Source organism: Zingiber officinale, chromosome 6A, assembly GCF_018446385.1.
Source record: "Zingiber officinale cultivar Zhangliang chromosome 6A, Zo_v1.1, whole genome shotgun sequence".
NCBI classification, from domain to species: Eukaryota; Viridiplantae; Streptophyta; class Magnoliopsida; order Zingiberales; family Zingiberaceae; genus Zingiber; species Zingiber officinale.
Genome location: NC_055997.1, coordinates 116,699,386 through 116,724,166, shown reverse-complemented (window position 1 = coordinate 116,724,166; position 24,781 = coordinate 116,699,386). Strand labels below are relative to the sequence as shown.

At 35.8% G+C, this 24,781-nt stretch overlaps 2 protein-coding genes across 5 annotated transcripts; one reads left to right on the top strand and one right to left on the bottom strand.

Moving 5' to 3' along the window:
* Positions 1 to 666: 666 nt before the first annotated feature.
* Positions 667 to 6,181, bottom strand: LOC121997635 (protein trichome birefringence-like 14). 3 transcript variants are annotated; one of them, XM_042552149.1, is made up of 5 exons: positions 5,719 to 6,181; positions 2,717 to 2,965; positions 2,463 to 2,621; positions 1,922 to 2,117; positions 667 to 1,780 (listed from the first exon to the last, which is right to left on the bottom strand). In XM_042552149.1, the coding sequence occupies exons 2-5, from the start codon at positions 2,871 to 2,873 to the stop codon at positions 949 to 951; spliced, it is 1,344 nt and encodes a 447-aa protein (XP_042408083.1). In that variant the 5' UTR covers positions 2,874 to 2,965; positions 5,719 to 6,181; the 3' UTR covers positions 667 to 948. The 3 variants fall into 3 exon arrangements, with proteins under 3 accessions (XP_042408083.1, XP_042408085.1, XP_042408084.1); XM_042552151.1 differs by having other exon boundaries at positions 2,463 to 2,615; XM_042552150.1 differs by having other exon boundaries at positions 6,006 to 6,181.
* Positions 6,182 to 6,390: 209 nt separating this feature from the next.
* LOC121997634 (cleavage and polyadenylation specificity factor subunit 3-II) lies at positions 6,391 to 22,539 on the top strand. Of its 2 annotated transcripts, none has more exons than XM_042552148.1 (14): positions 6,391 to 6,907; positions 6,998 to 7,052; positions 7,131 to 7,265; positions 7,888 to 7,960; positions 8,416 to 8,533; positions 12,232 to 12,305; positions 13,780 to 13,916; positions 15,353 to 15,416; positions 17,144 to 17,209; positions 17,869 to 17,938; positions 19,021 to 19,125; positions 19,957 to 20,098; positions 20,519 to 20,615; positions 21,532 to 22,539. In XM_042552148.1, the coding sequence occupies exons 4-14, from the start codon at positions 7,955 to 7,957 to the stop codon at positions 22,345 to 22,347; spliced, it is 1,695 nt and encodes a 564-aa protein (XP_042408082.1). In that variant the 5' UTR covers positions 6,391 to 6,907; positions 6,998 to 7,052; positions 7,131 to 7,265; positions 7,888 to 7,954; the 3' UTR covers positions 22,348 to 22,539. The 2 variants fall into 2 exon arrangements, with proteins under 2 accessions (XP_042408082.1, XP_042408081.1); XM_042552147.1 differs by having other exon boundaries at positions 7,131 to 7,308.
* Positions 22,540 to 24,781: the final 2,242 nt, after the last annotated feature.

The following is a 24,781-nucleotide window of genomic DNA, read 5'->3' as shown; positions in this document are numbered from 1 at the left end:
CCAAGGGTTCAAATCCAAGGGCGGTGCTAGTTGAAGGCCGCTCAACTTAAAAACTAGATATCTGGATTATATATTAAAGAGTGTCATTCTGCTTTTATCATAAATAAAATCACTTGTATTTGACGAGTCAAACAAATGTATCATGCCGGTCCAATTGGGTGGGCAAGTTGAGTGGGTTTGGTTAGGCCGGGTGACTTGAATGGTCTAGTTGGGTCATTCAAGCTAATTAGGATGGGCTGATTGGGTTGGGTGAATTTATCGGATTGATAAAATTGTAACCAAATACAGAGTCAAACTAACCAATGGTTTAATCTGCCTGAATTATCTGATGACTGAAAAATTTGTATAGGACGGGTCATCTCAAGATTAATCAGTAAAAACTATTGTCAACATAAAAAAAATTACAAAGTCAAATTGTTCATAGGGAAATGACCAAATAAGGCAATATAGAATAAATCATTACATCATTTTATCATTGCAAAATACACGATATATTTTTATTATATAAATTGCGCAAGTAACATGACCCATTGTGACATGATCACTTAAATTTGACTAAACATCGACAATTTTATCATCTTCATCGTACCATTAATTTGACTCAAAACTATTCAATTACACATTCTCACTGCACGGAAGATCATATCTATTGTATATTAAAATAAATAAACAAATTTTTATTTCATTGATTATATCCAAAATCCTAGATACAATTTTTATTTCATTGATTATATCCAAAATCCTAGATACAAATTTCTCTTATCTAGCCAACAAAGCTAGAAGCCAACCAATAGACACCGAATCCCAATAGTAATGAGAAAAAAAAAAAGGAGAAAAAGAAGGTTCTATAAACAGATGAAGGTTCAAAAACCTCACTACCTAAGCAGTTAAATCTCCCTAGAATATAAGAAAGAAAGAAGAAAAAAAAAAAATCCTAAATAAAGGCTTTCAAAGTTGAGCACAGAGTATCTCATTCCATGCATCTGGTATACCAGGAAGGCACCAATGCAAACAATCATGCACGCCCAGTATCGCTTTGACGGTGTACTTGGAGACGTGGCCCTCGTCCCTCAGTTGCGACAGTGAAGTGATATCCAGGAGCTTCACCCGTGTGCCTTTCACTGCAGCCTCAGGAATGGGATCGGTCGAACCATCCTGCGATACCTCACTTCCTCCAGCTAATGGAACAGTGTTGTTGCAGCTTCCCCCGGTGTTCCAGTCTCCATTCACAAAATGGCGGGGAGAAATTGTCCTGAGAAAGGCTTTGAGCTGTGGACGTCGCTTAATCTGCAAATCAACCCACCTAGCTATGCTGTGCAGAGTGAAATTTTTTGCATTCCTCAGGTCCGCAAGCTCCTCTCCGTCCACAACGGGCTTCCCTCCGGCATACAACTCCCACTGGTTTCCCCTGAACTTGTCTCTGTTCCAGTGGTGCCCGGTGTTAAGTACCAGCACGTCAAACCTGGGAAGATGCTGCTTCAAGAATGTCACCGGTCGATCAAGATGCAGCGCGTAATGTGTGGATGGGCCTGAGGTGTTCAGAGGCTCCAATTCACATAAGCTGGCGGACCAATAGAACAGAATGGTCGTATTGGTACTTGGAAATCGATACACCCAGCCATCAGGTCTTAAGGCACCGGGCGCTTTGACGAGGCCGTAATCAATGCCAACATCTTCCACCTCTGGGCTCAACTCTCCTCCGGTGACCATGCACATGAGGGATTGGAATTGCTGCCTTCCCAAAGAATCCCCAATTAAGGCAATTGTCTTATTATGCATTCTGAAACCAAAAGAACATTTAAACATTTGCAACAGAAGATTCTTCTTGCATAGAGATTCAATATCTTCTGCTAAAACTGATGCCTTTTAGACACTATGAAAATGATGGTATATAGAATTAAGAGTGATTGGGCAAACGGACCTACTCAAAAAGCTACTCCTTGAAAATTCTGGCACTTTGCAACCTTGTGGCTGCCACCGAAATCCTTCGTATGAGAAATCAGGGCGTTTCATTAACCTGCATGCCCACATTGGTGACAGCCATTGCTTGCAAGCTGAACCCGAGTACAAAGGTCTTGTCGAATCTGCGACCCATCTTCCCTTGGCAAAATTACACTCTACAAGTCAAACATCCACCACATATCAAGTGAAGTTCAATGATTTTTTTTTTTTTTTTTTGGAAAAACGATAGCATGTAGTGAGTGAACCATAGTTCATTGTAAGATAACAAATTAAAGATAACCAACTGAACTAACAAGAATACTACCCAGATAACACAGATAACATCAGTTACCAAGAATCAAATTACTAGAGGCAAATGGTAAGGAGGTTTAACTCTCCTTGAGTTCGAGTATAGCTGTTGTGTTTGGAAGAGGAATCAGGTGCTGAGAATGACCCTCATTAATTGGTTCAAGCAGATATTAATAATTGCCTGGGAAAAGAAACGAATAAATCACCTTTACCTTCCACATTTGCCTCTTTCAGTGCTGAATCGGATGCCAAAGAGTCATTTGCGAGAAAGATGGGGACATGCTCCATTTCCTTTGATGATGAACTTCCAATGCTGTCGCGTGATGATTTTTTATCTGCGGAAGAGGAAGTTCTGGTAGGAACATCTGTTACTGAAAAGAAACCAAAATTTTATGATGAACAGGATGATTCACAAACATTAAAGCATTTGGAGTAAGCAAAAGGAACAACACCAAGAAAAAGGCACCTGGAGTAAGAATACTAAATTGTTCGAATGATGGGAGTAGAGAAGACATAAGTGGTGCTTTCTCCCATGGGCAAAGAAAAAGGGACACACAAATTAGAGCAAGAAGTGCAAGAGGTAGTTTGTTGCTTCTGGCTATATGAAAACCGCAACCTTGCATCTCTTCCACTGAATATTACTTGCTGCTCTCTTCTCTTATTGCAATTCGTGTGGGATCTAAAGAGTAGTGCACGAAGAACAACTTGGCTAGTTCTGCAAGAAGATATATAATTGTTTAACAAATTAATAGACCAAAATCAAATAGATTAGCAAAACATTTCTTCTGAATCTGTTGACATTATGTATGAATATGTGGTAAGGCATCACTACCTAATATGAGATTCTGACTACGATTTAGTAAAAGCCTTGCTTGCGAATCCATTGACATTATGTAAGAAATGCCAGAGTTAAAATATTTCATGGATCATCAGGATGCACATAATATCAGATAAACATGTTTGTATGCCATGTGGTAAATAAATTTAGACTCAACAGGAAAACTAGTATGAACTAGAATATACAACAGTATATGACCAATTGGATGCTGATATGTTTTGCTTCAACGTGATGGGTAAAAAATCGCAGCTACAAAGAATAAAACAACAGGGAAGAGAGAGGGAGAGATCAAAAGGTAACAGCAATTTGATCATTTTCCCACTGCAACAAATTTGGTTTTTCTCTTCTACACCATTCATTCTCATTGTTGCATATGTTTTCTGTTAACTATAAAAAGATTATAGTTTCCTTCAAGATGGCAGATCATGCTTTATGCTTATATTCTTTCTCATCTTTTCTTGTATTTAGGGGTGGGCAAAAATATCAAATGGTATACCGTACTTACCATACCAAAATATACCAATTTTAAACTATACCGAAAATTTCGGTATAGAATTATACAGTACCAAATTTTTCAATATCGGTATAAGATTTATATCAAAATTTTCAGTATACCGTACCGATACCGAAATTTTACTATAAATAGTATGGAATTGATACCATATTAGAATTCCAGTATACCAAAAATTCGGTATACCGAAATTTCGGTACGGTATTGGTATGAAATTTTTTTATACTGAATTTTAATGGTATACGAGTTGGTGGTTCAGTATACCATACCGAACCATCCCTAATTGTATTAGATAGTAAACTATCACTGAGATCGGGGGTAACTTGTTCACTAGGAAATCATCTTTCCTATGATACTCTTTCTCCTTAACAGGAGCATGCACAAAGAGTTTCACTTTTACAAATTAATTCCTTTATTTTATTTCTTTTCATTTCTACTTTTACACATTACACCTAATAGTCATAACAATTCACTTATTTACTATATCTGATCATACACGACAGGAGGGCCTTATGAATGAATAATTAGTAATTCTAGGTTTTTTTTTTGTGGATTTTGAATTAGTATGGTAAAATGAGACAAATCATAGTTTTTCAATAGTTACATAGTTGATGATTAATAATGAACTAAAATAATCGTTACACTGAGTATCTGATAATTAATGTGTTTTATAGATTTTTGAGATCCTCTACATGAAAAAAAAAAAATTAATCAGGCGACAACGTTGGAAAAAAAACTATAAGAAAAAGGAAAAGGTTAGATGATTGGTTAGATAATTGGCAACATGAATCATCTTTTTATAATCCTTGTTTTTCAAATTTGAGAAGATATGAAATACTACAGAGATGCAACCCATTACAATAGGGTCTCCACTTATACAACCTAATTAGCACAACATATTCTTATGCTATCATTTTCAACCAGTACAATACAATGTAAAAAAGCATGGCGAGACAAGATTAACAGCGACAATAGATGATTGATTATCTCAATAATTGATTACTGGAGGTAATTTCAAAATCAATGTAAATGCTGTATCTTCAATGAAATTCAATAATTTACTTTGCCTTTATATGTGGGGTTACTAGAAATAAAACAAAACAAACTAAAAAAATACTATCTAGGAGCAATATGACTCCAATAGATGATGTCAACATGTTCAAGGTGACAAATAAATTATATAGTAAGATCAGTTGGAAAGATTAGAGTTGAAAGTGCAAGGAGCGAAAAAAAGATGAAATAAAACTCTAGAAGCATAATAAATAAAATTTGCTTGATCTAAATGTTACTAGTGATATCGCCTTGAGAGTTCAAGGGAGAATAAAATCCTTGTTGCTGATTCAAAATAGTTGGGACTAGCATGACTTGACGAGAATCACACCTACACAGATATAACCATGATAAAAAGACAGCCCGGTGCACGAAGCTCCCGCCATGTGAGGTCCCGGGAAAGGATCCGTTGTACGCAGCCTTACCCTGCTTTTTGCAAGAGGCCGTTTCCAAGATTCGAACCCGTGACCTTTTGGTCACATGGCAACAACTTTACCGTTGCGCCAAGGCTCCCCTTCGCAACGGTAACCATGATACCCATCTAAATTTCTTGGCATTTAACATTGCAATTCACATCATCGTAAGTGGAAGAGAAGAAGAAGAGTTATATCAACTGACAGAGAAGAACTTCCACAGTGATCATAGTAAGTGGCAGGATGGACAAGAAGAAGAAGTGAGTTTGGCAGCAGAGAGAGGCAAGATGGTTATGGTCAGCAGACAATACAAATGTTTATATCAAGATGATTGCAAAAGAGTGAATTATGGTTAAAAAGACCAATCTTTAATTGCAATTACGTTAGATGTTAAAAAGAGCAATCTTGAATTGCAATTATGTTAGATATTACCAAAAGACGATGGGAAGATACCAATGAAAGGCATCTTGTAAATTCAGCAATCCCCAATATCCAAAGAAAGGAAATTCAATGGCCACGATATATAAAAACAAGAAGGAATCATATTTTTCAAACTCAAGGAGTAATGAAGTGAAAGATTTAGTAGATTCAATCCATAAGCCGAAATTTCACACTTGTTCTAGTGAATTCTGATCAAGAAGCCACAATTATCATACCATCTTTGATCGGTGTTCAGCAACATTCTCATTCCCTCTCCTCTCTTCGATTTAACTATCTCTCATCTTTCGTGTCAGATCTTCGTTGGAGCAGAAATAAGCTACAGAGCACATCGCACGAAGGAGAAAACAAGACGCGAAACAAAGCACAATTATGCATCTCAAGCTATCAGTACGTCTCACCAAACTCCGAATGGAATCTTAACCAAGAAGGTAAATCGTCGGAAGTAGACGGAAAACAGAACTGGAGCTCAAACGTCCCAGAGTCCTCGGTCGAATCAACTCACCAGGGGGAATTTCTCCGGCGTCCGACTCCGTAGGAAGCCACGACGTAGGAGCGGGGGCCGGTTTCGCGGGTATCAAGCTTGAAACGAGAGCGAAAGGAAGAGAGCGACGGAGCGAAGAGATCACAAGCTTTGGTGCGGCCGCATAAAGGGGCGCAGAGACGCAGGAAGGCAAGGCATCGACCTATATGACTTTCTTTACACCCGAGGTTAAAATTGTCATCGTCATTGTTATTTTAATAATGATTTACAAACGAATTTATTTATTTATTTTCACTGTCATTAGAGAAAAGAGTTTTTTAAATCCTCAGGACATAAGCGAGAATTAAGAAAAACTTCTGGGAGCAAAATGAAAATTTTGCTATAAGAGGTTTATGCCCGCGCCTCATCCCTGTCTCGTTTCCTCGGCCGCCAGAGGAGCTCTCGTCTTCTTCCTATCGTGGCCTCCTTCGATCTTTCCTCGTCTTCCACGGTCGCCTACGATCAAGTCCTATAACTCTGCGAGAATTAGGTTATCCTACACTTTCGACCCGAGCCTCGGCAAAAGCTTGCGGGGACAGCAACCCTACACTTCCGTTCTTCTCCGTGAGCCGGCCATCTTCACCACCGTGATTGCCTTCTCCGGACGCGATCATCAACGGATCCTCCGAACCAATTCATTTCCTGCGAGGGACTGTCCTCCCTCGTGCAGCCGTGAGCCCTCCGGAACCTGTATCCTCTGCAGTCCACTGTGTGAGATTTCTCCTATCTGCGGCTCGGACATCAGAAAGAAGCGCTCTAGCCCGTTCGTCACCAGGAGCCGAAGCCTCGTCGTCCTTGGAGCCGATCCTGCACGAGGGAACATAGCATCCTGCGGTTAGCGAGGTTTGGAATTACTCGGGCAACGACAGCATCTTCAAAGCGAGGTTTGTGGCGCCGAGTGCACTCACTCCCTTTGCTTACACTACAAGTGAGTCGTGCCAGCCTATTGAAAACCATAATTCAACTTTTTGTAGGGTTTACGGCGGGAGAGTCGCACTTCATCTATGGCGATCGAATGCCTCGTTTTAGGTAATAATCAGAAATGGCAGTTCCTTGGACCTCACCACTTGCCTCGTTATCACCTTTGCTCGTTGTTTTGCCAATCAGGGGCAGGGCAAGAGGTAGGGAAGAGCTGCGTTGTTGTGTCAATTGGTGGGAAGCGGATTATGTTCGACTGTGGCATGCATATGGGATACCTGGACCACCGTCGCTTCCCTGATTTCTCTCTCATCTCTGAGACTGGTGATTTCAATTCTGCTCTCACCTGTGTCGTCATAACACACTTGTATGCATTCTTTTGACCTACTTTTGGTGATTCTTTCCTTTAATCTGAGAAAATATTCTAATTGGTATATTTAATATTAGAAAACCAAACTGGGAATATCGTCTGATTTTTTGTTGGGAAGTTCAGTTTTGAGTTTTTAAAGAGATCTACTAAAAACCACTAAAAAGAAAAACTTATTCAAAATGCTTCTATTTTTCAAAATCTACTAATGGACATTTTTTGTTTAATTTCTGATACTTCCTTTTTTGGTGAGTTGAGTCAACGCAACTGAAATATGCAAAAAAAATGTGTAACGCTGAGTTTCATGTTTGCATCATTATCCGATGTCATATAAAGTGCATGCGCAATCTATTTACACTTCTGTCAGTGTTCTCTACACCCAGGATACAATTATATATTATGCACATATGACTAACTTGAAAGGAGGTTTTTATATTGGTATGCTGTCATGCCTTCTAAAGTCTAAGCTGTTTGTATGTTTGTACATTGTATTCACTTTCTTGTTCCAGACGCATAGGGATGTGTACTTTTTTCTTGTCTCCTTATCTGCTGAAAGTAATTCAATCTTCTATATTTCAGCCATCTAGATCATGTTGGTGCTCTTCCTTACTTTACAGAAGTTTGTGGGTATCGTGGACCCATATACATGACGGCAAGTTTTCATTACCTCTCAAAGTCCTATTTCTGCTAGCTGTTTTCTCTACGTATATCATAACTGTGACAAGTTATTTTGTTTACATCTATTGTTTGTTCTGTTTTATTCATAGTATTCTCTTTCATTGGATCCAAATATGCTACGCTATACTTCAAATTGTAGATACAAAAACTATCTGAGTATACCAAATTGATGTGATTAGCTGTTGTGAATGTATATGATGCTAATCAGCATCTTTATGGAATCATGTATGAGTTTTACTTTACATATTGATACACTGCAGTTTAGAGGATATGGTCGAACTATTATATGTATGAATTCAAATGGGTTTTGGGAAACTTATTTGATTTTTTTTCATCATTCTGGTAGGCTTGACAAGTAGAATATTTATACTTGCTTGTTTCAGATATGTTTAGGTCAAATAATTCATTATTCTCACTTTGTTTGTGCAGTATCCAACTAAGGCCTTGGCCCCATTGATGTTAGAAGATTACAGAAAAGTTATTGTAGATCGAAGAGGAGAGGAAGAGTTGTTTACATACGATCATATTATGGAGTGTATGAAGAAAGGTATGCCTAACTTTCTGAAATGTGACCTTGATGTCCATAAGATCTTTAAACACATATTTTGTATGCCTATCTTTGGTTCAGTAGTATGCATGCTGCTGAGGACTAATATAGTAGTTGTGTTAGGCCTTGTACCAAAATTGTTTTTTGTGTGTTTCTTCAACTAATGACTACTAATGATTAACAATCTCTCAGTTTTTTCCCGTCTTTCGTTCACAATTGCTACCGTCAAATAATGTAAGATTAATTGTATAGCTGCAGTCAACCCTTGTTTTTATAACTTAGTTTTCAAATACTGCTTCTCATCTTGCTTGTTTGATTTAATGGGTTTAGCTCCAGATTGTTGGTTATACATGCAGTGTATTTGATTGATTAAAACAATTGAAGTTTCTTCTTTGTGTTACTGCCACCATCCTTTTCCTCTTTCCTTCTTGGTCCCATCCCCCTTCTCTGTTGACTATGATCTCTCCTCTTTCGATGCACTTATACAACATGTTCTCCACTCTCCTCTAGCATCATGATCAACCCCCCACCCTCTCCCCAATGTCATACTCCAGTATTACCCTCCCACTCCTTTTCATTTGTAGTAGCTCTCCTTGTCTACTTTGTAGCCATACTATAACCTCTCTTCCTTTCTGTACTGCAGAAATCTCTTCTTTCCTTTCTTATTTCTAGGTTTTAGGGTATGTAATCTCTCAACTATAAATTATAAATTAATTTCTTTTTTCTTCATCTTAGGGTTACACCTATTTCCTCATGCTCATCTAAGTCCTACAATATTAATCCAATTTGTCACCTTCTCTTCGCTTATAACATCCTTGACCAATGAACTTAAACCTTATAGTTCCCTGAAAACCAATATCAAACTCAATGCTTCCAATTGTCTTCTTTGGTTTAGGTGCTTTAGGTTCTAATTGATTGTTATGCAAAGATCAAGCATCTCACATATCTACTGCTAAACTAGAAGGATGCAACTTATTCAGGATAAAAGAGTTAATTTCAGCATTTATATTACTTCCCAAGTATGTAACTGATTGTGATTGCTTCTGTGATGTTCCTTTTCACCTACAATGAGATACGAGTTCTTATAAAAATATTTGCTTATATGCTGAATGACTCTTGCATTTGCCAAGTATATAAATATATCTTAAAAAATTAAAATGAGACGGTCATTGTCATCCAATTCAAGAATATTCTGCTTCTCTCCGTAATCAGTGAGATAAAATAAGGATTATATATATATCAATCTTCTACTCCATTGATATAGAGGAGGCACTGCAAAGAGTTAAGGGTGGCTTAGTTTTTGTTTGGTTTACTGATTTTCATTATCAACAAGGTTGTTTAGGATTAAAATCCTACCTACAAATGAAAAAAGGTCCATAGGTTCAGATCATAGGATTGTATGATCCTATAATTATTTTGGGACTATATTTAATATTTATAATTTATCGTAGCAATAACATAGCTAATACCAACTTCTAAGATGAATGATAATTATAATAATGTTGTCTTTGCTATGAAAGCTTGACTCAGGGGCTAAAATTAGAGAATAAGAGAGAAGTGTGACATTATAATCTTCAATTAAGAATTCAAAAGAATAACAACAATGAAAATTTACATCCACTTAAGCTTGCAGTTAGCACATTATAAGCATTGTTAGGTTTTCTAGGATAGTGAGTACTATTTGTACATTAATAGTCACTTGTTAATGATTCAACTTTATATATATATATATATATATATATATATATATATATCAGCGATCTTGGTTCTCAGAGTATGAATATTATCCAACACTTAGGCTAAAATTATTATTAGTCTTATCATAGATTAAAATCTTGAGTCATTTTGCCTGATACGGGCAAAACATCTCCCACGGACCGACACAACACCGCCACACCGCTACGCGTCCGGACGCGTCGCGTAGACCCGGTGATGCATTCGGACTCGTCACGCAAGCTTGGCGACACGTCTGGACGAGTCGCTTGACTTCGGCGATGTGTCTGGACGTGTCGTGCATGTTCGCGGTCATCGTGGAATAGACGTAGGAGGGGTGATTTTTAACTTAGGCTTTAATAAATAACTTAGGTTAATAATTTTAATCAACTCCTAGGTATGATTGAGATTATTTAAATAGGCTTAATTAAAGCCTAATAAAATTATCCCATTAATTTAATATATTTATATATATTTTAAAATTTTATTTTATTATTTTATGTACTTATTTTTTATTTTAAAATATTTAGATTAATTTTTTTTTTAGTTGATATATTTTATATTTAAAATGGACAAAATAAGAAATGAGAGGATTAGAGAGAAAGTCGGAGTTGCATCTATTAAGGAAAAACTCCGAGAGACAGGTTTAAGATGGTATGAATATGTACTTAGACGACCAATAAATGCTCCAGTTAGGCGATGTGAAACTATGATAAACATGCATAATTGCATATCAAACGAGGAAGCGGAAGACCAAAAAAGATTTGGTTAGCAACAATAAAACAAGATAAAATTTATTTAAATATAGATGATGATATAGTAGGAGATAGAGCTCAATGGAGTAAAATGATTCATACAGCCGACCCCACCTAATGGGAAAAGACTTGGTTGTTGTTGTATATTTTATATTTAAAAAATATTGAAATTATATTGGCATGACACTAGTTCAAGACCGAAACTCGTGCACGACTTGAGATTTTAAACCATGAGTGATATACAACAATCTGTTACCACACAGAATAAATAATGATTGTGAGCGACTCATGCTATTGGCTTTGTGGACTGGAAGCTCTTTTAAAAAAATTAGACTTAAACTTTTCACTTTTTAATACTTACAACAATCAAGAAATTTACATTCAAGTTGTTTTCATCAATAAGTTAGCGATGGTTTGCAATCTCACATCGTTCCACGGTCGAAACATATTGTTTTGATGAATTACCGAACTTGATGCTCTTTGGCACAACTAATTTATCCTGTATCACTTTAGAATTACCTTAATTAAGCCAATCAAATTGACCTTTTTACCAATCAAAAGAAACTTTGTGAATCCCCTACATAAATTTGGAGGAGAGGAAGATATGACTTCTAAGTGTGCATAAGTTGTGCTCCAGAGGTAAGATTTACTTGGCATGCGAACTAGAGGGAAGACCATCTACCTATTATCAAAAAACAAAAAAAAATATTTCAACTCTAAACTAGCCAAAATAAATGAAATCAAACTTGATTTATCACAAGGCCCACCTAATAAACTTATTGACACAAAAATTGGACTCCAATTACGCCCCAATTAACATAAATGATGGCTTGGTTCAACTCTTGTTGGGATTGATTTGTGTATTAATAGAAAAACTTTCTTAGAAATATTTACAAGTCTGAGCAATTAGTGTTATATGTTTAAGGAGTTCTAGGACACAGGCTCAACTAACAATTAGGATTAGTAATGTTACTGTGAGGAGAGATGGAGGACAGGAAATTATGTAATTAGAGTTGTTATAATGAATTGGTGATATTGACCTCAGTTGAGCTCAGTGGTCAATAGATCACATAACTAATTTAGCTGGGACCTTTCCTTATATCCTGGTTACATTAACATTAGCACTTAAGTTTCTTGTTTTATTGTGATCTTTTATTTTTCCTGTCATCTTTCTTGTTCGTAGAACATTTGAGAAAGATATTTGGTATTGTTTACAATCTCTCTATGCAGTTATACCTTTGGACATAAAACAAACTATTCAAGTTGATAAGGATCTTGAGATACGTGCCTATTATGCTGGACATGTATGTTTCTTTTCTTTTCTTTTTGTTTTTCTTACAATACATTTTAGTTTTTTTTTTCCTTTTCTTTTATCCAGCTTCTCTCTGTTCCACTTGTATACTGCATCTCAGTCTTTGCGCATACAATTTTTTTACTTGTCAGAATTAATTTTTAGAAGTTTGTTGGGAAGATGAAGTATAAGCTTTTAGTTCGAGATAGTCAAAAGAGTACATATAATTGTATTGTGTTGCAAGCCAGTCATTATCATCTAGTAAAATTTCATACTTTTCTATGTTTTTTTTTGATAAAGGTAAATTGTATTAAAGTCGAGCAAGGACTTACATGAGGAGCACTCAAAAATCTAAACACATGCGTTTGAACCTTTCTAAACATCCTCTCAATGTTTGGCACACCCCTTCATATTGACATCGATTTCGGGTTTGCCAAATCAAATAGATCATAAAAGATACACCTAAGTGACGGGCTTTATTGAGTGGAGATGTACAATTTAGTCAACTCTATGTTGTCAAATTTAATATTCTTGTGCTCATACACTAATAGAGAATCAAACCCATTCTTATAGACCATTGATTGAATGATTTTACCTTTTTGTGTTTTTGCATCATTGGATGCACTCAGTAACTATCATAGATGAGCAGAGTGACTTAATTATATTCTATTCACGACTTTTTTAGTGCCTGTAACAATAGTTACAATAACATGGCTTGATGATGATAATGATGATTAGCATGGTGACGATGAGCAGGAGGAAGAGATGCAGTCAAGATGAAGCATGCTGAGGGTCATCTACAAGGAAGGAGACCTCTTTGTGGTGGTGGGTGCATGTAGCAGTGTGTAGGTGGGGCGGCGAATTGGTATTCTCCTGTACTAATGGTGTTGTAAGGGGAGATGTGAGGAGCAGATAATGGCATAATGAGGATGGTGGCGAGGTTGAAGAGGAAAAGGAAATGGAGGTTGATTGAGCATTATTAGAATTTGGCATAATTCACATTTTGGATATTACATAAAAATGTCAGGTGCCTTTCAGGAGGAGATGTCACATTCGTATATAACTCATGGCCTTCTTTAGGAGATTGTGAAAATATAAATTCTAGAAGCAATAATATGCTCTGCTACCAAGTTGAGAAGAAATAAATGCCGAAGTACATTGCAAAATCAAACAATTGCATGTGCATATGTCCCAATCCTAATAGAATCAGCACTATCAATCTGTCATATCACTGTTAACTTGAAAATTGATTTATTGTGTTAAAAATCATGTTCCTAACCTTGCTGATAAGGCAGTAAGTAGCAAATGAAGGTGAATTATTGATGCTGATTGAAAGGGATATGTACATGCTTTCTCAACCCACTTGCAAGGTTGATGGAAGAGCTTGCTGCATATGGAAACACTGACTTGCTTTCCTTGTCCTTGTCTCTTTCTGTTTTCCCAATTATCTAATTTGCCTTAATCTTGGTTATTTTATTATTTTCAAGGTCCTTGGAGCTGCAATGATTTATGCAAAAGTTGGAGAAAGCACTATTTTGTACACAGGGGATTACAATATGACACCAGATCGACATCTTGGAGCTGCTCAAATCGATCGTTTACAGCTAGATCTTGTTATAACTGAGTATGCATCATATATGTTTTGCGATTTTTAGTAATTTTTTTTGTTTTTGGAAGTAAGACAAATAATCTCATTTTATCATTTAACTATCCAAACTGGATCAAGCTTGAACTTTGGAGAAGCACATATGTACGGTATTGAGAGCAAAGAAATACATTCAAGAGCTTGGCAGTGGTTTGTAGCAGTAACGGTGTGATAAATACATTATTGTCAATATAAAATTATTTTTTTAAAAACAAGAATACATGGACCATGTGAAACTATGAAACTGCATGTATGTCCTTGTACTACCAACATACACTTTTTTAAAATCTTGGTCGTGGGAATTCATATTTGATAGACCAGTATGATATCTCTGCAGATCTGTTCTTGAAGGTCAAGGCCTTGGTATCTGGCATTACATTGGACATGTTTTATGGAGCTAGATTTTTCTATAAGTAAACCTTACAGGCAATGTGGGGGTAAAATTGGCTGCATAACCATTTATATTAACAAAAAAAAATGATAAATGCAATCTTATCATATAGATTGCTACTCTTGTTATTCTATTATTGTAGGTATAAGGAAAATAGCAGATTATTCTTGGCTATGCTTGAGATATCAAGCACACTTACCAAGAACTCTGACATACTCACAAATTGCCTTGCACACCTCTCAGCTACAGACACAATTTTCTCTCTGGTTCTCATGCTATTTTGTCCTTTATAGCTTGGTTTTGCCGCCAAGTATATGGTTCTTGAGTTGTTACTTTTGGTTCTCATAGGCTTTTTGATATATTAGTATTCTGCCATGTCATAGAGATGATTCTCCATCTCCTTTGTATCCCAAGCACCACTCTAGCACTTTATGGGTACTCTGGCATTGTGCTGTGGAGGGTTGTAAGCACAGTCACTATCATATTCACATGGAGCTCTTCTCTGAGCACTGATATCCATTAGCTTGGCAATCTAAGTGGGTGCTGACCATTTTTTCAGCAGTTGTCTAACCTACTCAAGTCTATCTGGAACCGTCTCCATTCCAACAATGTGATGGGCATCTTGACATAGTATAACTAAATGATTCAGATGAACGAACTAATGACTATTCACAAACAATTTTGCCAGCAACAACTTGCATAGATTGTTTTAGCTTAAGAATCTAAAATTCTAGGAACCATGAGAGATAGTTATTATGTCTAGCCAAACGAGCCCTTTAGTCTTATTCAACTTAGTTGGATGGTTGAATATAGGTACAAACATGTACCTATTGGTACAAAATTTAATTGGAATCACTGGGCTTATTGAATTGCTTTGGTTATAAAATCTGTGGAAAATAAAAAAAGTTTATTTTTCTTGGCTGCTGCCCATGTGTTCTTGTTCATGCTTTTTTATATGTACGTATGATCTATATTCTTTAGACAATATACAATTATGTAAGTATGATCTATATTCTCATTGTAGATCCACCTATGCAACAACTATTCGTGACTCAAAATATGCTCGAGAAAGAGAGTTCTTAAAGGCGGTATGTAGTATTTGTTTCTGTGCATATAAGAGAGATGATAGAAAAATATTCCAACTTTCTTAGTTATCTAATCATTTCTTTTATTTCTATTATAAGTTGTACCATAAAGTGCAACTAGGTGCATAAAGCTCCCGCCAATGCGGGGTCTTGGGAAAAGGCCTATTGTATGTAGCTTTACCTTGCTTTGCAAGAGGCTGTTTATGAGACTCGGACCTGTGAAGCAAACCTTGCCGTTGCGCAAAGGGTCCCCTTCATTATAAGTTGTACCCTGAAGTTGCTAATTAAACTATTATATGAATGATAAGTTGTCATAACTTGGAGGTGTAATTCCATTTAACAGGAGGTACGCCACTTGATGACATTATATTAATAGGTAACCAAGAACTATAACAACAATAGATAACTCAAGGTAAACAATATCTATTCAACAAAGATATGCATTCATCCCTTTGTCATAAAAAGTACAATAAGAATATATATTAACAAAAAGACAAACGAACATAACAACAAGTAAAACTAGGAAAACAAAATCCAGTTTTTAGCATGTCAGTAATCTCTAAGCAACTCTATACATGGGGTTGCAACCAACTAAGGCTTCAAAATTAACCCTTGCCTACAAAATTAGAGGCCAAGGTAAACAAGGGAAAACATAAATTGCTAAGTAGATAAAAAGGAAAGAGGAAATATATATATAAATTGTAATCTTGATTAATCAAGTTCAAAGATCTAGATAAGTCTTCCCAACACTAGAGTTCTTAGTGGGTTTTTATTTTAATATAAAGTCGACTTTTATCTTTATGTCATTTAATTATCACCCACTGCCACTCGTTATTTTCACAAGTTTCCATTTATCAAAATCTATTCTCCATAAGTAAATTCATTTAATTATCAATATTTATTATGGCAATTATATTCACTTTGAATTATCACCCTTTAATCCTCACTAAGATATCTGTTAAGAAGTGAATTGGCAGAGTTAGGTTCTCGAGTTATTCATAATTTTATAGAACATGTGCGTTAAAATCCTAATTGATGATAAATAATAATATAGCACCCTTGGGCAAATAAATATTGACGGTAGGCGACCCACTCTTCCACGTCTATATGAGCGGTCAGGTACTCTAGTAAAAGGCTAGGCTTAGAGTTCTCGTTTTTTAGTTTTTTAGTATTTATTTTTACAATTTATAATAGTTGTTATTTCACTTCAATCTTTAACACTATTCCACTGTAGGTTGACATTATTTAATATGTCATTCTTAGCTTGAGTCAAATAATGGTTAGTTTGAGTAACTAACTTAAGTCATGCAATTGATAGTTCTTCACACATAACTGTTAATACCAACAACAGAGATACATTTACTAAATATGAGTTCTATTAGTGCAACTATTGATGTTAATCAAAACAGCCAATGATAAGCAAGTTTTTTTTTTGGTCGGCCACAAATGGTTTGGTATCATGATTTGTTAAAAATCTTCTTAGATCTTATTCAAATAAATAATTACACCTTTCCATAAATGAACTGTGCGTGCCTTAAACTTAATTTGATCAAAATAAAAAAGGGTAACAATGTGACCCTTTGTAGCGTTTATATACAAGTAAAAATACAACTAAAAGTTAAAAGTTCTATCCAGTCCATGAGGTTGCTTAGGCTTTATTCTGTTTAACCTTTTTTGTCATTTCAATCACTGAATTTAGGATTTCCTATATCATTCCTTATATTGCTTAGGTTCACAAATGTGTTGCTGGAGGAGGAAAAGTTCTCATCCCAACATTTGCCTTGGGGAGAGCACAGGTACTAGCTAACACAACTTTTAAAGTTTGTTAAGTATTAGTTTTTGGTCACTATTGTTTACTTTGCCAAACTTGTCATCCCTTCTTTCTTGCTTCCTTTTTCTCCTATCCTCCTAAGAATTCTACCCTAAATTTGGATGATTATGTTTGCAAATATGTAGAAGTGCATCTACACAGTAGACTGAAGCTCAATTTACACCCACTATCGTATACCTTGAACCTAAATGGTAATTGTGTCCCTCTATTGGAAGTATTCATGATCATCCAGTAAGAGAAATCGAATTTATTTGAGAGTACCTATTTGATTCTAACTATTTTGGCATTGGTCATTTGGATCTCGGTTAGCAGATGCAAAGTTTGGATATATGAATGTCTGTATTTTTTTATACAAAGTAAAGGAGAAGTCACTTGGACAAGAAGGTGATTTACAATTTTTTTTTGTAACGTTGGATCAATTGATACACTGGGGACTGGCTTCACATTCCACAAGAAAAATCCTTAACAATGGAGCATTATCAAAGGATTACATTATATGAGAATCTCCTTGTACTAGATATTGGTAGCAAGTTTACATTGGATTGAAATGATGTGTTCCTTAGCTAAAGTAATCATTGTCACTGATGGTGCCATTTCTTCTCATGAAAATATCTTGTGTTTCAGGAACTTTGCATTTTATTGGATGATTACTGGGAACGAATGAAGTTAAAGGTCCCCATCTACTTCTCTGCTGGTATGTCCTTTTGAGTTTTTATCTTTCCTTTATTTTTTATTTATTTATTTATTTATTGGCAGATTGCAGTTTTAGGATGAAGAATATCTTGTTTTCCTCATTTCATTTTAGATGGATTCTTGTTTATCTACTATTAATATAGAGCTGTCCTATGCATTTTTAATTTGAGCTGGGCAGCAAGTGTGATTCATCTCAATCATAAAGATTTGTCCTATTTCTTTATAGAAGGATGTAGGGAAAACTTTCTTTTCACGATGTCACAAAAGAGTCTAAGTAATAAACATGTCCATTCATGCCAATTACTGGAAGGAAATATATAATGTTTGCTATGTGCTTTTTATACCATTGAATTGGTGCAGTATTATTAAATTATGTATTGATGTCAGTACTTATTTCAACATTGGCCACTGGATGTAGAAATGATTGCTTGCAATGCTTTTGCATAGTATAGGATGAATTTCCTACAGGAAATCAAACCAAGAAGGAAATAAAAGGATAGAAAATTATCCCGGCAGCACCTTCCTTCCATTTTGGTAGAAACAAGGGAGGGAAGGGAAAGTCAAAGGAAATCTTTCCCTAGTATTCTTATATATGCTTCCATTGAATTCGAGCAGAAATTCACTTTCACATGCAATGGAGCTCAAAATTTGAACTTAAATAAATTATTATTATTTAGATAATTTGAATAATTAAGATTTTAAAAATAAGTTTCCCTCTCTTTTTTTTTCCTCCAAGGAAACAGTCAGCGGAAAATATTTTACAATTCTTGTCTTATGAATATTTACTTCCTACCTTTATATTTTCCTAGTAATTTCCTTCCTTTTGGCAACAAAGCCTTAGGTTTTCTGTTCCACTTTGGGATGTAGTGTGTTATTGAAGAGAATTTGCATAATAGGTTTTTAGGTTGAGTCCTATTTTTAGTATGTAATAGGCATCTCTTTACAATTACAATAATACAACTTATTTCTTCCACTTTAGCACTCTACTTTAATGTTTTATTGTATATTATAATTGTTCTTTTTAAAGTAATAGTAATATGTAGACACAAGATCATGTTGTTTGCATGTGGTGACACTTTTCAGGTTTGACAATTCAAGCAAATATGTATTATAAGATGTTTATTGGATGGGCAAGCCAAAAGATCAAAGACACTTCATCAGTGCGCAATACATATGACTTCAAACATGGTATTTTCTTGAATAATTTATTCTTCATGTGTAATTTGCTTTTTCTTATGCGCCTTGTTTGAAATGTTGGTATATGAAAAGTGCTGGCTGTTATATTAAAATATTTTAGTGCTGTATGATAGTTGATTAGGTGGACACATAATTTCAGGAATCATTGTATGTGCATGCAGTGAACTCATGGTTATCATCTAGACAAGAACAGAGGCAGTTTGTAGAGGTCCAGGAGGTTGAATCTAAAATAGAAGAAACAAGCTTTGATCATTATGTTATGCAATTTAATAGTGTTGCAAGAACAGTTTACTTGGGAGGTCCCTGAGGAGGTGGCAAAATTGTAAATTCCCATCCACGTAGGAACTAAGCAAGCATTTTGCTGAAACTTTGATGTTGGTGAGCACCTCTTTTTGTAGGACGGATTTTTGCAATTATTAGGTTGACCTTTCCAATGATCTGTCTGCAATCTTAACACTTCTTTGTAGAGTGCTCTGGAGGATCTTCTCCTGAAGAATGCTTGGAGTTAGTCTTCAGAGTAGAGTGCTCTGGAGGACACTCCTTTGACATTTTAGTTATCATGACATGATATGATTAAACAGATGAAATATTATTGATATACAATTTGCTTTAAAGAAGATTAGAAAAATTTGCATGCAATATCATATAGCACATAATTCTTTTCTTCAATTATCCTTTATTTCATTTCTCTATTTTCCTGTGGTAATCACCAAGTAACTTGAATGCTAATCACCAAGTAACTTGAAACCTCAAATTTCAATCACATTTATTCATGTAATTTCTAGGCTTAACATTGCTTTTATGGTGTGTGTGATCATTCAGTGTGTCCTTTGGACCGATCTCTTGTTAATGCACCTGGACCTTGTGTTCTCTTTGCGACACCTGGGATGATTAGTGGAGGATTTTCCCTCGAGGTTTTTAAGCAGTGGGCTCCATCTGAGCTAAATTTGGTCACACTTCCTGGGTACTATTTCTTATGCTATTAGGCAATCCACATTTTTGTTATTTACTTTCGTTTTTACAGACGTAGATTTCATTACTTACACTAAACCTCCAATTGTATAGGCATTATTTGGCAGTTGTCTGATGTTTTACTACCTGATCAGTTACTTTGACAATGATAAGTGAAAAATAGACTATCTAGTAGTAAAATGATCTGCTTATTCTTATTCTAAATTATGAATTTGTAGGAACAAAAATTCATACTTATCCTTTTCATCAATCAAATATGGGCATTTTATTTATCTAGTAGTAGTCTATTTCTGGATACTTCACTAGTTTGCCATGATCTGTATGATTTGATCATATGTGAACCAATTTCTTATTGTCCTGTTGTTTTTGTATTTTCTTTTCTGGTTCATTAACATTCTTTTCCATCTTGCAGATACTGTGTTGCAGGGACCATAGGGCATAAACTGATGTCGGGAAAGCCAACCAAAGTAGATTTGGACAAAGAAACCCAGATCGATGTTAGATGCCAGGTTCTGGACTTATTAATACGTTGTTTTTCAAAATTTAGTTCGTGTTTCTTCGTGTTGGGAATATTTCGATTCAACTTTATACTATTTTACCCCGCCTCATATTATTTAGTCGATATAGTTTTTAAAGCATCAAGGATAAGAGGTCCAGTCAATGTTTCAAGTCGATGCTTTATTTGAAACAGTCAAATCTATTACACTGAAATGTGTAAGCGGTAGTCTTGTAGAGGGAGATCAAAGAGAACTCAGAAATAGATCTGAATGAAGAAACCACATAAACTTCCAAGTTCTGGACTTACCAATATGTTGCTTTTTCAACATTTTGCTTTTGTGTTTCTTCGTATCTGCAACACGATTAAAGTATTTCTTTGGCAACATGAGTTTGAATTGTTGCAGTATTTCGATGAAATTTGGAAATGTTTTAGGCCTATCTAATACTATTTTTATCCTGGCTTAACCTCGATAATTTTGCCCCTTATTATTTAGTAGATATGTCTTTTAAGCATGAAGGGATAAGACCATAAATTCTATACTTAAAAGGAGTGCAATCTATTAAAGTGGAAACTTAAAATGCTGTAATTACTTCATTAGAAATGGAGAGAGATTAAACACTATGATGACAACATCAAAAATGGAGATTAAACACTCTGTCGGCTTCATTAGAATTGAATCTCTTATTAGCCTCTCTAGGTTTTTATATAGATGAAATGAGTATGCCAGACTTCATGCTGGAAACGAACCCAAAACCATCCAACAGCTTTTAGATTACTGTCAATACATCATTCAGCATGAGCAGAATCTCGAATTACATTCCTAATCTCAAAATACCACCTCTCTTTTTTTCCTTTTTGGTCAAAGCAGCAACTTAATTATTCTTGGCGTTGTCCTCATTGTAGTAATCAACTGTCTCACCATGCAGATCCATCAACTATCTTTCAGTCCTCACACGGATGCTAAAGGGATCATGGATCTTATCGGATTCCTCTCTCCGAAACATGTGATGCTTGTACATGGTGAAAAGCCGAAGATGGCCTCACTACGAGAAAGAATTCAATCTGAGCTGCGGATACCGTGCTGTTATCCAGCCAACAACGAAACAGTGCTGATTCCTACCACTCCTAGTGTCAAAGTAGGTGCCACAAAGATGTTCATCCGCAGGTGTTCTACTTCCACACTTGGTAAAACAGATGACAAGCTGCTCATTTCATGCTCGACTTCCAATGAAGCTTCAGGTGCCCGAGGCATCCTTGTGATGGAGAAAACTAAAACCGCAAAGATCATCGATGAGGATGAGCTTGTACATACTCTTGGACTAGAAGAACATCAAGTACTATATGCCCTTTGCCGCCCTGTGGAATTCAGTACCATGGAGCTGGCAACAAATGAAGCAAATATCATCTCACTTTGTGAGAGTTCTCTCATGGTGGTGGATGTGCCAACGAGTTCGACTACAGAAGATGTAAATTCTGCAGAAAATCGCAGTTCCCTTCATAGTTTGCTGGTGCAATTTAGAGCAAAAATAGACTGCACGAACATTCAAGTTGTTCCAGGTCATCTGCAGCTGCGCTCCTTCCATGTTTCTGTTTGTTCGAACGAAGATTGTAAATATAGGATGAAGAACAAGAATGGCATTCCCAAGTCGATGGTATATTTCTGCTGCAGATGGTCACCGGTGGATGACAAGTTTGCGAGGGAGCTGCTTCAGATTATGGAGCAGTTGAACTCATCATGCTGATGTCGATTTCAATCCTTCATTATGTTTTTATCAGCTTATTTAGTTAAAGAGTTTCTGTTAGTACAGTGTTTCACACACATTCTATGTCAACACTAACTAATAGCAGCCTCATGTTTTGCTTGTCACCCTAATTCTTATGAGAATTTATTTGTAAAAGGGAAATTACATTTTTGTAAAAGGGAAATTACAGTTTCTCTCGTGGACTCTTTGTATATGGTCTTTGAGTGCGCTTGACTCTTGCCACAATGAGATCTGAGGTTCAAATTTCGGTAAAGTCGAGGTAAATACTTTCTTTATGTACTAGTCATTATTCCAAAGGCTAGTAGTCGCTTGTGATTTATCTCCTCCGTGTTGACCTGGGATGGGTTGGCAAGGGCGCTGGGGGCAAGCGTATTTGTCTTTTGCCACAATTGAGTGTGCTTGCTTCGTTTCTTCGGAATGGTCTAGTGGTTAGCACATAACTTGAGATTCTCCGGATCACTTTTTGCGGTTCAGGGAATGATCTTTTTGTATGTATTGGTAGGGATGAATGGTCTCTACCTATTTTATAAGTGGGAGCTATCTATTCCATCAATGCATATAAAGAGATCATCCTTTAGATCGTAAAAAGCGGTCCAGAGAATCCGGTCTCTTATTCAAATTTTGATAAAATCGAAATAAATAACTTATGTGTTAATTACTAGGAGCATATGTATTCATCTTTTGTTACTACGAGTGTGCTTACCTCGATTCAATATAAGAGATCATATCCGGATTATTTTTTAAATACTTTTGATCATTTAAAAAAAAAATCCGGATCTTTTCTCTCCCAGGACGGAGCTGGTGATTATAGCTGCTAGGCACCTAGCCCTTTTGATGCTAAGAGTGCCCTCACCGTCGCTAATTGTAAGAAAACACACCTCCAATTTTTTAAATTATTTTTTCGCTGGTTTTGAAAATTTTGCACCAAGCTGAGGGTGGTAAGGACACCAGAGTTACTGTACCTCACTTAATTATAGAAAGATGATTACGCTTAGGCATCTCTTACCGTGCACCAATCCGTCCCAAATTTCTGTACTTAACGCGGGACTGCACTGTCACTGACTGATGTAATCATAAAGAAAACACATCGACAATAATAATTTTGAGCTAAAAAAATGCATTTTAATCTCATTTAATGATTATCTACTTTAATTAATTAGTTTACGTATTCGTAAACACATCGACTTGTAGATTTTATGTTATTCATAAGCAATGAAATGAGTCTACATCTAAGAGTCTACAACAAATTAGATTTTATTTTATTTTACCTTTTGAATTTGCTCCACCTTTGATTTTTTTTTTTTTTTTTTAGCACAGATGGAGAGTGCATGGTTCTGTGGCTGAAAGGTCCAGGGATCGATCCTCGGAGTGTCACTGCCTGGGATTAACGTCTCCGCTATACACTTTCCACTTGTGTACCTGTATTTATCTTCCTCTATATTCATGAGACCAACTCTAGAGAAGCCGCTGATGTGATGATTCCATTTTTTTTTTTTTATGCAGGTAATCACTTTTATCTTCATACGTGCATGGGCGTACTATTTATTATCTCCACGATATCAGCTAGATAATGACAGCTTTATTATAATAAAGTGGAGACAGACTATGAAGACAACATAATTAATCAGCCCAAAGGACTGGATATCCCATGTTAAACACTAATTTACTACTTTTATTATTATTATTTTGCTAAAGACAATAATAACAAATATAATACCAAGAATTTTATTCCAAAATGTTACATGATGTTATTTTAGAATGTTTAAAAATTCTTAAACTTTTTAGTGATTTTAAGCCTGGATTTGAGAGGCTATGCAACTAATTAAATATAAAACAAAATGTCAATTGCCATGAGCCCATTTATATTAGTTTAATAGTAAAAAACATATAAAATAAATAAACATTCCACAATACTTTACATTCTGTCAACTGACCTGCCTATGAAAACATAGTTAACTATCATGGCATCAATCCACATTTCAGAGTTTACCTTGTGTTAGAGTCGAATTCGACTGATATCCTTCACGTGGCCTAATAATCACTTAATTAACTCAGACACGCGTATACTAATCACATTTTTATGACAAGAAGAAAAATAGGAAACATTCGCTTCATGTATATTAGTGTCGATATGTTAGATTACGTTAATTGATCAAGCTGAATTTTGAGTTAGCTTGGGATGCGTTGCTGCATAGATGGAGGAAGTCTGATCAATCTTCAAGTGAGAAAGGAGGTGTTGAACATCAGGTCTCAAAAGTCCCATGACTTTGCCACACAGTGTGAGGATCTCCACTTTAGGTTTGCTATGGTTCTGTACAGGTCCACCTTGTCCTTCATACATCACAGCATGGTGCCTGGTTTGTACATTCCATATTAAAAATCAAATTTCTGAGAGTAAATAAGAGTAGCTTTA